Source organism: Halichoerus grypus, chromosome 7 (assembly GCF_964656455.1).
Source record: "Halichoerus grypus chromosome 7, mHalGry1.hap1.1, whole genome shotgun sequence".
NCBI classification, from domain to species: domain Eukaryota; kingdom Metazoa; phylum Chordata; class Mammalia; order Carnivora; family Phocidae; genus Halichoerus; species Halichoerus grypus.
The window spans coordinates 97,508,285-97,521,267 of NC_135718.1; the positions used below are offsets into that span (position 1 = coordinate 97,508,285).

Genomic DNA, 12,983 nt, shown 5'->3' on the forward strand with positions numbered 1-12,983 from the left:
AAGAATGCGTGTAAAAGGACTTTGGAAAATATGGCAGGCCATATCAATGTGAAGCACACCTAATTTTATTATTATTTTTATCTGCTATTTTTGTGTCCTAACGAAGGTCCATTCCCAAGGCAAGGCATTTTAAACCAGAGATCTCTAGACCAAAGATTTCCTGACAAATCAGTCTTGTTCTCCTCTTCATTCTACTCTTCCCTGCCCAGCTCCCTGTCCCTACTCTCTCTGGCCCCATTTTAGAACCACATTTGCAGTGAGCCCCGGACACCAGAGAGCAGAGAAGGAGGCACTCACCCAGCTCCGGCCTCCCTGACCCAGCCGAAGCAGCCTCCCGGTCTCAGGGGTAATGCACCTTTCTAGCTTGGACTCTGGCAAAAATTGTCTCTGCTTCTCTCCCCGCAGGAGTGTAGCTGTGAACAAGGGGAGGCTGAAGAGGCTGGGAATTACTCACATCCTGAATGCTGCTCATGGCACCGGTGTCTACACTGGGCCCGAATTCTACACTGGCCTGGAGATTCAGTACCTGGGTATGGAGGTGGATGACTTTCCCGAGGTGGACATCTCCCAGCATTTCCGGAAGGCTGCTGAGTTCCTTGATGAAGCCCTGCTGACCTATAGAGGTGAGGCGGGGGGTGGGGGGTCCCGCCTGCCCCAGGCTGCTAGAATTCCACAGGGGGAGAAGCAACGTGGGGGATGTCATGAAAACCTCCGGATTATCTGTCTTAAGAAGATTGTTGTCTCATTCTAAGAGGAGGGGAAAGGAAAGGATGATCATTCATCTTATCAATAATTATTGAGGGCCTAACACATGCCAGGCACTGTTCTAGGTGCTTGTGGTGAAAGACACAGAAAAAGCCCCTGACCTTCAAATGTCACACCAGAGTGAGGGCAGAGAAAATTACAAAGAAAAACGTCAGATAGTGACAAGAGTGAGGCAGAGACTAACTAGGATGATGTGTTGGAGTGACTGGCTAGCTCCTTGGGGAGGGCGGTTGAGAGGTCCTCTCTAAGAAGAGGACATTTAAGCTGAGTGACAAGAAGGAACCAGCCATGGAAAAATCGGAGGAAGAGCATTCCTGGCCAGGAAAAGTGAGAGCGCAAAGCTCTTAAAGTAGAATAAGCTTGGTGGGTTCAGGATCAGGGATCCTGATGCAGGTCCTAGTGCGGGTCAGCACGGTGGGTAAGGGTTAGAGTGGCAGGGGCCCCTTCATGCAGGAAGTTTTAGGCCAAAGTGAGGGAGTTGAACAGTGCCTTGATCTGATCTACATTTTAGAAAACTCTCTCTCTGCTCTGGTGGGAGGGTGGGAGTGGGAGCTAGGAGAGCAGTGCTGAGGCTGTGGCTGTCGTCCAAGTTGACCCAAGATGACCTGAGACTCAGCCACAGAGTTGATGGGACACCTCAGTGGGGACGGGCGGCAGCCCATGCATGCCCCGGGGGCGCTGGGAGTTCAGGATCCCAGTCAGAAACCTCGGGCTTGAGTCTGGGCTTTGCTTTGCTCTCTCTATTTCATGGGACCTCAGGCTGTTTCTTTTTCCAGGAGAACCTCAGTTTCCTTGTAAATACAACAAAGTTAAAGAGATGTGATCCTCCTAACTTCGCTGTGAGGACTAACATTTTAAAATGCATATAAAAGCTTACTTAGCACAGCACCTGGTAAATATACATGTGTATGTATATATGTATATTTATAAATATATGTATATATATCTATACATAGAATGTTTTATAGAGATTTTTATTAAAATGAAATTCATAAATTTATAAATTTTATGTGTATATATATATATATTACATATGTATGTATATATATGAAATAGTTTTCTCCTCTTTTCAATGCTTAAAACAAACAACAGCCCTTAGTCAGAACCTTAAGAAGTACTTGACAGGGGCGCCTGGGTGGCTCAGTCGTTAAGCGTCTGCCTTCGGCTCAGGTCATGATCCCAGGGTCCTGGGATCGAGCCCCGCATCGGGCTCCCTGCTTGGCGGGAAGCCTGCTTCTCCCTCTCCCACTCCCCCTGCTTGTGTTCCCGCTCTCGCTACCTCTCTCTCTGTCAAATAAATAAATAAAATCTTTAAAAAAAAAAAGTACTTGACATTTGAGGGGGCAGTTCTACTAGTGACTCACCCTAGGGAGATGAGATACGCATGCAAAGATGTGCTTACAAGGCCATTACTCATGGGATTATGTAAACTATGAATGATTAGAAACACGAAGTGTGGATTGGTTAAGTCAGTTTTGATATGGGCATAGACTAGAAAACTCGGCTATCCTTAAAAATGAAAATGGAGCCTTATATTTGCTACCGTGAGGGGATGTTTGTAACGGATTAAGTGAACAAAACTGAATACAAAACAATACATATGGTTTGACACATTTTTATGGGGGGAAAAAAAAACCCGCTTTAAAAAATATATTCCTTCTGACCCAACGTGACTTGAGCGTGTCTGCAAACGCCCGCAGGGAGGGGATTTCTCGGGCTGCTTCTGCAGCGCAGCTCGGCGGGGTGGAGCCGGTGTAGACGTGGCCCCGGGCGGGCGGACCTGGCCCGCAGGACGGTGACTGTCCCCAGAAGTGCGGCAACAGCAAGGGCCACGCGGCGGGAGAAGCTGCCCTGCGCGGGGAGGGAGACGGCGGGGGCGACGGGCTGTGCGAACCCGAGCTGCGCCCCCGGGGCTGGGAAGGGTCTCTTCGGGGCTTCAAGAACGGAGGCCGCACTCCTGCGAGGTCCGGGTGGGCTGCCCTGTGGCCCGAAGCGGTGCGCAGGGCTGCCTGGCGCAGGCGGGGGGGGGGGGCAGAGGGGGAACGGGGACCCGGTGGACCCCCGTCACCAGCAGGGGCCCGTGCCCCGCGCACCTGCTTCTCTCCTCCGGCTGCTGGCAGTCGGTGGCATTCAGCCTGCCTTCCCTCCCCCCGCACCCCTGCCAGGCAGGGAAAGGACCTTCTCCTTCCTGGGGTTACCTCTGGGTTGATTCCTACTGCAGGCCTGAGGGTTGTCACCATCCCTAAAGCCTTAGTTTCTGTGATTTCCTCTACCCCAGGATGCTGTGGAGTCAGTTCTTAAGGAGGAGAAAGGCAAAACTAACACCTGGGCAGGGTGGGTTATGTGATAATCACAATAACCACAATGGAGGATGTTATTTACATTTTACAGTTGGGGAAATCGAGACCCATGAAAGGTTTTGTGACTTTGCCACTGTGTAATAATCAAGGTTCTCTTGGTTGCTAGTCAGTAGAAACCATGTCAAGGCATTAATTATAACAACACAAGAAAACGTCCAAAGACGGGAATGTGGCTCCAGGATCGTCTGAACAAGGACTGTGCAATCTCTGGACTCTTGGTTTCCATCTTCTCTTTTTCTTTCTACCTCGGATAGCATAGCCCTCCACAGGCCTGAACACAGACTGGCTAAATCCCTGCCTCAGTCCCATTTCCAAATCTCCTAGAGAGAAAATTTGCTTGGCAGACTCTGGTCCTTTGTCAACCCTGAATTCTATCCGTGCTGGCAAGGCGGGGAGCGTAGCTTCTAGGCAAGTACTTCTTGTTTTTCTTGAAAATGGAAAGAGGGAACGCTCTGCGGAAAATGAGAATTATGAATTGGGAGAATACAACCCAAAAGCGAGCCATGTAGAGGCATGCTGAGAATGGAAAGAGACCTTTCTTACTCAAGCCCAGTGCTCTCTCCGCTAGCCATACCCTTCAAACTCTTAGAACAAAGGGACCACATCTAGAGGGACCCTCCCTCCCGCAGTCAGCCTCGCTGCTAATCAAAATGGTGACGGCAAATTAGAAAAAGACCGCCTTCCTCAAGCCATTTTACCGCTGGAAATTTTTCATCATAACCAAACAAATCTACAAATCTACTCTGACATGGATGTGCAAGGTGCCCCCCAGAGTCGTGCAGAGCACGATCTGCAGAGTGTCAGTGTGGCCTTGTGCCTGACAGAGGACAGTCCTGTCACCCAGGGCCTGACCACCTGCCTCCCCCTTGTCCTCAGGCCGCCCCTGAGGCTCCACAGAGGAATCCCAGGGTGCAGGGAACACAGCCGAGAAAAGCATGGCACCCCCAACCTTGTCTCTGCCAGACTGAGTCTAAGGAGCATTTGCTGCCATGTCCTCGTGAGGCAGCTTGGCTGGCTGTGCCTGACGTGTCCTGACGTGAGCCGGCCCGGTGACTCCACCTCCGAAGGAAGGGAGGGAGACTTTGGTGTTGACAGCAGTAAGTGGTGGCCTGGTCAGCCAGTTAAAGGGGGGTCCTTGGTGAGGGACAGCTGAGCCCGGGGCTGGAGGTGGGAAGAGGTGAGACAGGGAATCTGTAGATGCACCTGCAGCAGCTTTATTCTGCCCGCTTACCTCCCTCTAGTGACTGCTGGCTGTTGGCGGCAACGCCTTTCAGCGTTATTGGGCCTCAGGTCCCTTCCAGTCTTGCCTTGGTCTCCGACCTTCTGGGTGACAGACATGGTCTTCACTGATGCAAGACGTGCTGATAAAAGTCACCCCCTGCCCATCCCATATTGTTACCTAGGACTCTTAAAAGATTTAACATCCCCAAAGACTGTTGGCAAATAGATTGATGGCAGCCTGGAAGGAGGTCTCGTGGTTCTGGGCTGCGTTGTAAACAGCCGTCAGAATGAAGGCATAGAAGGCATGTTTGTCAGGCTTATGAAGGATTCAAAGCAGAAGATGAGGCAAGGGGATAACCGATTTATTGAATGCTGGAGTCAAGACTTGGTAAAAGTTTCTATTAGGCTATAAGAACAGGTTATATTGGGTGCCTGGGTGGCTCAGTCGTTAAGCGTCTGCCTTCAGCTCAGGTCATGGTCCCAGGATCCTGGGATCGAGCCCCACGTCGTGCTCCCTGCTCGGTGGGAAGCCTGCTTCTCCCTCTCCCACTCCCCCTGCTTGTGTTCTCTCTCTCGCTGTGTCTCTCTCTGTCAAATAAATAAACTCTTTAAAAAAAAAAAAACAGGTTATATTTACCAAAAACATTAATAGGAATTTGTAACGTTATCCTTATGTTTTAAAAATGCGACCAAAAAAAACTGATGCATGACTGAATAGCAGTGTTTTAAAAAACCTTTACAGGTTTCAGTTGATATAAAAGATAACCTGAGTTCATTTTAGGACATATCCATCCACACTGCAGCTTAAATGGCATGAGGGAAGGCTCCGTGCCCAGAATGAGAGTGGTGAGAGGCCTCTGTGTGGATCAGTCCAAACCTGAAATATACTTGCTCCATCCTGACACAGAGTCCTAAGGAAAAAAAAAAAAAAAAACGAATAAAGTTTGACTTGCAAGTTTGGCTAGTATAGGAATGGGACATGAAAAGATGTCCAAATAATGATTGAGAGACCCAGAATAGCCAGGAAAAGGGGAAAAAATTAATGAAGAATATGTTAGTGATCTTCTTACATATTTTTGTATAAAAGGCCTGATTCATACAGATGTTCGTTATTGACCCCAGAACGTCAGAATGTCAGAGGAGGAGCTCGGATGCTCATTACAGAGAGTTATACTTTGCTCTAACATGCGAAGGAAGTTTCAAAAGAGTAGATTGATCTAAATATGGAGTGAAGGGTGTGTGTGTGTGTGTGTGTGTGTGTGTGTGTGTGCGTGCGCGCGTGCGCACAGGTACACACGCGTGATACTGAGCTCCCCATCTCGGGAAGCATCCAGTCTCTCTACTGGATGGTGGGTGATCCACATTGAGGATGTTGTAAAGGGAATTCTCAAGTTTTAACTATGCCTGTGGTGCTTTCCCACACCGACAGTCCTGTGATTCATTCATCTAGCCTCACTTCTTTTCTTGTCTCTCCCCCTTTCCCCCATTCTTTTATTTCTCCTCCCTCCGATGTTCAGTTTGGCAGGAAGAAAGTAGAAATGCACTCCAGTGTTTCAAAAGTGGGGACGCGTGTTGGCTCCCTTTCCCGCCCCCCCCCCCGCCCGCATTCAGGCAAATTCGGGGGATGCTTGCAGCAGGGCAGGGCACCTGGCGGCCCTCTCTGGGGGCAGTGATGCTCGTCCCTCACAGGACTTGAGCGCAGATGAACTCCAGAGGCAAGTAAACACAGTAAATGCAGCACATCTAAACAGTACCTTTTAACAGCACTTTAACAAGAACCTTTATAAGGCAGCCACTGTGGATACATTCTTGTCCTGTGCTTTCTTTCAGGGAAGGTCCTGGTCAGCAGCGAAATGGGCCTCAGCCGGTCGGCCGTGCTGGTGGTGGCCTACCTGATGATCTTCCACGACATGGCCGTGCTGGAGGCCTTGATGACTGTGCGCAGGAAGCGGGCCATCTATCCCAACGACGGCTTCCTGAAGCAGCTCCGGGAGCTCAACGAGAAGCTGATGGAGGAGAGAGAGGAAGACTACAGCCAGGAAGGGGGGACAGATGAGGCTGAGGAGGGCGAGGACGTGGAGAGCAACGACGGGGCCAGAGTGCACAGCCTCACGGTGCAGGAGGAGAGCGACACCGCCAGCCTCCTGAGCGGCTCCTCCTGGGGGAAGGCCAGCCGGGCGTCCAAGCCCTTCACCCTCATCGACGAAGACGAGGAGGAGAAGCTGTATGAGGAGTGGAGGAGGGGGCAGGGCCTCCCCCCAGGCAAGGGCCCCCCCGGGGGAAATGGCGAGCGGCCCGCCTCCGGCCAGGGTAGGGAGGAGCCCGAGGACCGGGCCGTGGACCGGAGGATCCAGGAGTGGCAGAGCCGGAATGAGGGGCTGCAGGCGGGAGGGCTTCGGAGGTGGGAGGGGGCGGAGGCCGAGGGGGAGGCCGGCGAGGCCGGCTGGTTCGGGAGGAGAAGGCGGCGGCACACGCTGAGTGAGAGCCGCCCCTCGGAGAGCGTCAGCAGCCGCGACCCCCGGGGCCCGCAGCCGCCGCTGGAGACGAGCGGCCAGGGCGGCGGGGCGACGGGCCGCTCCGACTCAGTGTCCACGGACGGCACGTGGGACATGTGGACGCAGAGGCTGCTGGAGATTGAGGAGGAAGCCTCCCGTCGCTACCGCTCTCGGAGCACGACGGAGGGGGCGGCCACGAGCCCGGAGGTGGGGAGCAGCGTGCGAGCGGAGGACCAGGAGAGCGTGTCTTCGGAGGCCTCCTCTTCCTGTAACTTCTGCAGCAGGACGCAGGACAAGCTCACCGCCCTGGAGAGGTGGAAGATCAAGCGAGTCCAGTTTGGGTTTCACAAGAAAGACTTGGGGGCAGAGGACGGCAGCAGTGAGCGAGCCGCCGAGGAGGCGGAGAGGGAGCCGAAGGGCTCCGACGTGGACCTGACGGCCTACCGGGCCTGGAAGCTGGGGCACCAGAAGAAGGTGGGCGGCGACAGCAAGCAGGAGGTGGCGGCGCTCAGCAAGGGGGAGGACTCGGCCTCGGCCAAGAAGAGGCAGCGGAGGCTGGAGCTGCTGGAGAGGAGCCGGCAGACGCTGGAGGAGAGCCAGTCCGTGGGCAGCTGGGAGGCAGACGGCTCGGCCGCCAGCCCGAGCATCCCCCGGTCCGCCGTCTGGGCGGCAGCTCCCTCGATCAGCGCCGAGGACGCGGCCTCGGTCCTCAGCGCCCAGAGCCACGGCTCCCGCCCGTCTCAGGCTGGAAGCCACGCAGGGGGGTGCTGGGCCCCGACCGCCAGCGCGGCGCCGCCTGACCTGCCCGTGGGGCCTGGGGACACCGTCTCCGTCGCCAGCATTCAGAACTGGATCGCCAACGTGGTCAGCGAAACCCTCGCCCAGAAGCGAAACGAAATGCTCCTGCTGTCCCGCTCGCCGGCCGCTGCGAGCACCGAGGCGGCGCCGGCGGCCCGCGGCCCGGGGGGGGCCCGGGCCCCCCTGCTCAGTGGACGCGGCAGCCCCGCGCCGGGCGGGGGGACCAGCAAGCCGCTCTACAGCCTCTTCGCTGACAGCGTAGACCTGAAGGAGCTCGGCCGGAAGGAGAGGGCGATGCAGATGGACCTGAGGGAGAAGATGTCCGAGTACAAGATGGAGAAGCTGGCCTCCGACAACAAGCGGAGCTCCCTTTTCAAGAAGAAGAAGGTCAAGGAAGAGGAAGGTGATGGCGTGGGTGACAGGGATGAGGACACCGACAGTGCCATAGGGAGCTTCCGGTATTCTTCCCGCGGTAATTCCCAGAAGCCCGAAACGGACACGTGCTCCTCCCCGGCTGCGTCCGATCGCTGCGCCAGCTCCCGGAGGGCGGGCAGAGAGAGGCAGGGCAGCATTACCAAGTGGCTCAGCGGCCTCGGGACAGAGGACAGACCTCCTCCCCCGAGTGACTGGTCTGCAAGCGCCAGGGGCAAGTACACCAGATCTTCCCTGCTCCGGGAGACCGAGTCCAAGTCCTCGAGCTACAGCTTCTCCAAATCGCAGTCGGAGGAACAGGACACGTCCTCCTACCAGGAGGCCAATGGCAACTCTGTAAGGAGCACTTCGCGGGTCTCTTCTTCCTCTACCAGGGAGGGCAGAGCGGTGCACAGATTCTCCAGGTCAACGTTCAGTGAGACCTCAAGCTCCCGGGAGGAGAGCCCAGAGCCCTACTTCTTCCGCCGGACCCCCGAGCCCTCGGACGGGGAAGAGTCTCCGGAAGCGCGGCGGCCGGACTGGGCCAGGCCCAGGGACTGGGAAGATGTGGAAGAGTCGTCCAACTCGGACTTTTCTGAATTTGGAGCCAAGAGGAAATTCACCCAGAGCTTCATGAGGTCCGAGGAGGAGGGAGAAAGAGAGAGGATGGAAAACCGGGAAGAAGGGAGGTTTGCTTCAGGGCGGCGGTCCCAGTATCGGAGAAGCACTGACAGGGAGGAGGAGGAAGAGATGGACGATGAAGCCATCATTTCGGCCTGGAGACGCCGGCAGGAAGAGACCAGGACGAAGCTGCAGAGAAGGAGGGAGGATTGAGCTGGGGCAAGGCGGACCTGGGAGAGACGCAGAACATGGGAAGAAGCCACACAGCTTAGCACAGGGCTCTGGGCACACCTGGCCACCGCCCGTCAAGGCCACCGCCCATCAAGATGTGGAGAGGATCATCATGAGGGGCAAAGCCTCCAGGAGAGCCGTCAGGGTGAGGTCTGAATGCTAAGCCAACTGACGCCATTTTCTGTTGCCCGATGTCCTCTTAGGCTTTGACCCTTCACTTCTGTACCCGATAGCGTTCGGCACTAACGGGAGAGGTGAGCTCGCCGTGCCACCAAAGCTTGTCAGAGATTCCAGCTCACGTCCAGGAAGACGGAATGCAGGACATGGTTCTGTTGGTGGAGGTTTTATGAGACCCAGGAAATTTATCCTGTGCCAAGTCTCACCTCTCCTGGCAAAGCTGAGTTCTGGATGTGTCTTTTAAATGTTTGGGATCTCCATTAAAATGGCATGTTGTCTAACATTTCTCCTTCATTCTGGTCACTTTTAGCTCTTTGAACCCACCTTAAAAGACACAGTTGGGTGATCATGAGCCAGCCTCACCTTGTTCCATAAATGCTATGTCTCCAGACAATACCACTATCATCACATTAAATCAGTAATCAAGTATTTCGTCTATGACACAGTGTAGCGGGAAGACAGGAGGAAGACCCATGAGAGTAACAGGGAATTAGAGGGAGATCAGGTTTTATTGTGCTGAGAGTGGTGAGACCTAGGCAGAGAGGAGTCCCCGAACAGCAGAGAAACAAAAGCAAACTATGGGGTGGGGAGTGGGGGAGAAGAAAAGAAGCCCAATACGAGGAGATGGAGATGTGGTTTTATGAAAGCTTGCCATCACCCTTGCTTTTCATTCCTTGGAGGATGATGGTACCATGGGAGAGACTCCAGTACGGGGCTACCCTTCTTGCTGGATTCCAGTTAGGTTTGGCGGGAAAGTGACTAGCATGAGATCGCAATCTCCTTCTAAGGAGAGAGAGGTCAGGGTATTCGTCCCCCGTACTCCTCTGCCAGGTTGTCAGTGGCCCTTGGCCCATGGTTGTGGCTCTTGCCAGGCTCTGCAAACAGCTCCTTCACGTTGTCCCTTCAGCCCTCGGGTGCTATCAGTTTCTCACATTGCTAGTACCTGGGTGCTTTACTCTTCCTTCTTGTCCCCTTAACCCTGCCCATGCCTCTGTGCACAGTTCGTGCCTTAAACTCTCATCGGTTTCCAGCTGGGGCGTGCCATCTGCTGGGACCTTTACAGACACAACACATACCTTTGAAAGTCATTCAGAGTCTGGAAGGCTGGAGTGCAACCTATCATCCTAGATTTGGTCTAATTCAGAAGTCATAGTTGTGATCCTAACACTCTAAAATCCCTTCAAGCTCATCAAAAATCACATAAAATTTCTATTGATGTGCTTTCCCAAAATAAAGTCTGAACTCCAGGAATAAGCTGAATTCAGAATCCCAAATTCTCAGACAGACACCTCTCTGAATACAGGATCCTGAAGGAGCTGTCCTTGGAGACACAGCAAGAAAAGGCCTCTCTCCAGAGCTTGACCCTGCCCCTCTCTGGTTTCTTCACAGTCCTGGAGTGCTGGAGAAGAGCAGAAAGCGGATCTGAAGGGGCAGAGAATAACCAGCACAGAAATGGATACGTTGAAATGGCAAGGCCATGTCTGTTAGAGCCTCCCCAGTGATGTTGTTCTAAATGACAGGACACTGCACTGACTGCAAGGTCGATCCGCTCTTAGGAATTAATTAATGATTGGAACAGGGTTTTAGCTACACAAGACCAACTAATAGAGCCAGTAATTTTGTTTTACAAGAAAGAAAAAGAGAAGACAGATCTGACTCTGCGTCCTTCGTCTAGTCCTGAGTTGTGTAGAGCTCGCTAGGAGAAAACCCCCACAATAAGGGGAGAATAGTGTGCAGAAGGGGGCCCCACAAGAGTGGAAATCCTGAACAGAACTCTGAGGTGGGGGGTGAGAAGGAGAGGAGAACAGAATTTGCCTCAAAGGTGAGGCCCTGGGGGGTAAATGAAAACCTGGAGGCTGTGAAGAAACAAGGAATATGGGAAGCATACCAGAATGAAAGCAAGGGCACACCCAGATCAGGGTAATTCGAAGGGGAGGTCCATAAAGGAGTCATGTACAAAGCTGTGGGTGAGTGTAGTGGGATAGTGTGCACCCCAGGGCCAAGGGTCACATCCCTGGGCCGAAGAGGCAAGCGCACGGAGCTGTTACCGGAACCCTAGAGGCAGAGAGGCCTGGCTCTGTGGGGAGGCTGTCTCACAAGAGCTGATGCCTTTGGTCCAGGGAGCCAGCCTGGCCAGACCCCACGGGGAAGGAGCCAGAGGACTTCGGGCTCCAGTCTCCTGCCCGTCTCCCCACAAACCAAAACCCAGAGGCCAGAGAGTGGGTGCATGCGGTGCCCCTGATCAGCCTCATAGGCACAGAGGAGGGTGGGAAGGCTGGGGCGTGGGGCTGAAGGGGCCAACAGAAGATTGCAACAGCAAAGGCAAAATTTGGGGCCAGTGCGCCAGTTATCCTGTGACATACTGTTGATGCTGGGTTAGGAAGACTCTGCCTTTGGTGTTAGGAATGTTACCAGAAAAGGGATATGCATTTCTCTGGACTCTCTGAAACCTTTACACCTGGTGTGGCTAGGGAGAATTAGTAACCAACGACAAAGGAGGGGTCTAGGCTCAGTAGTGTGCCAGATCCATCAGAAGAGCGTCGTTCACGGAAGCTTCAGACCACACAGCCACGTTTGTCCCCTCCCGGTCCCTCTTGCCTGTAGCTGGGCCAGGAAAGGCCGCCCATCACATTTGCCCCCTTCATTGTAGTCCCCTCACGGCTCCCCAAACCAGGCCCCCCCGTCCACCACCTGGCTGTTGCAGCTGCCTTCCTAACCAGTTTTGGCCTCACCTCTTTGCTATCCAGTCTAGAACCAAACTAATCTTCCCAAGGTTCCTAATTCTGGTTCTTCCTATTCCTCTGCTTAAAAACTGCAGTGCTCCCTACCGCCTATGTAATGAAGCTTAAATTCCTTCACTTGGCCTTCGAGGGCCCCCTTCTGCTGCATTTCCAGCCCTATCGGTTGCTCCCCTCACGAGCCACACCTCCCACCACATGTGAGCAGCACGCCGTTCCACACCCTCTTCTCATGCTCTGTCTTAGGCTGTCCTCTCTGCCTCGGGCACCCCATCAGGCCCTACCCCCTCCCTGCTGCGGCCCCACTAGCCTCCAAGGTTCTCCTCTGCTGCTAACCCGCTTCCAGCCTCCCTGGCCACACGAGTCTCTTCCTCCTCTGAAATCGCGCAGCGTTTTGCTTGCACTTGTCTTTGATGCTTACCCCAGTCTGCTTTTTATTATAGGAATTTGGTACATAAAGATAAGAATGTCTTTTAGGATTATTGTGGGGTTATAATTAAATAAGATACTATTTTAATATACCTAGACAGGTGATGGCATACGGTAGAATTCAGTAAGTTGTACATTGTTACGTGTAATTCTATAATAACAATGTGATTACTGTTATAATTATTATAGACACAATGTGGTAAAGTGGTTAAGAACACAGCTTTGGAATCCAATGGAAAAACAGCCAACACTTTATTAAGTGTTTACCATGCTCCAGGCATGACGCTAAGAGCTTTAGCATGGATTATCTACTTCTCTTCAAAATCTTACCCTTTACTTTTTTACTTCATTTTTTTGAAGCATATGGTGTGCTAAACACAGTGAGAGGCACTGGAGATTCATGAGAAATCAAGAGAGATGAGAACTTGCCCTCAAGGAGCTAATAATTTTAGGGGGGCCTGGGTGGCTCAGTCGTTAAGCGTCTGCCTTCGGTTCAGGTCATGATCCCAGGGTCCTGGGATCGAGCCCCACATCGGGCTCCCTGCTCAGCGGGGAGCCTGCTTCTCCCTCTCCCTCTGCTTGTTCCTGCTCTCGCTCTCTCTCTCTGTGAAATAAATAAATAAAATCTTTAAAAAAAAAAAAGGAGCTAATAATTTTATTAAGGGAGATAGGCGGTAAACAAAGAATTTTGAATATTTAGAATATTATTTGTTTATTTATCATCCACCCACCTATCT

The 12,983-nt window shown here is 53.0% G+C and overlaps 1 protein-coding gene across 1 annotated transcript in view; it reads left to right on the plus strand.

Moving 5' to 3' along the window:
• STYXL2 (serine/threonine/tyrosine interacting like 2) overlaps nt 1-9,340 on the plus strand; it is a 30,241-nt gene extending 20,901 nt beyond the window's left edge. Inside the window, exons 5-6 of the mRNA XM_036076741.2 lie at nt 406-623; nt 6,177-9,340. Coding sequence (XP_035932634.1) covers nt 406-623; nt 6,177-8,884 — 2,926 coding nt within the window. The 3' untranslated portion in view covers nt 8,885-9,340. The remainder of the gene's footprint in view (nt 1-405; nt 624-6,176) is intronic.
• The last annotated feature ends 3,643 nt before the right edge of the window (nt 9,341-12,983 follow it).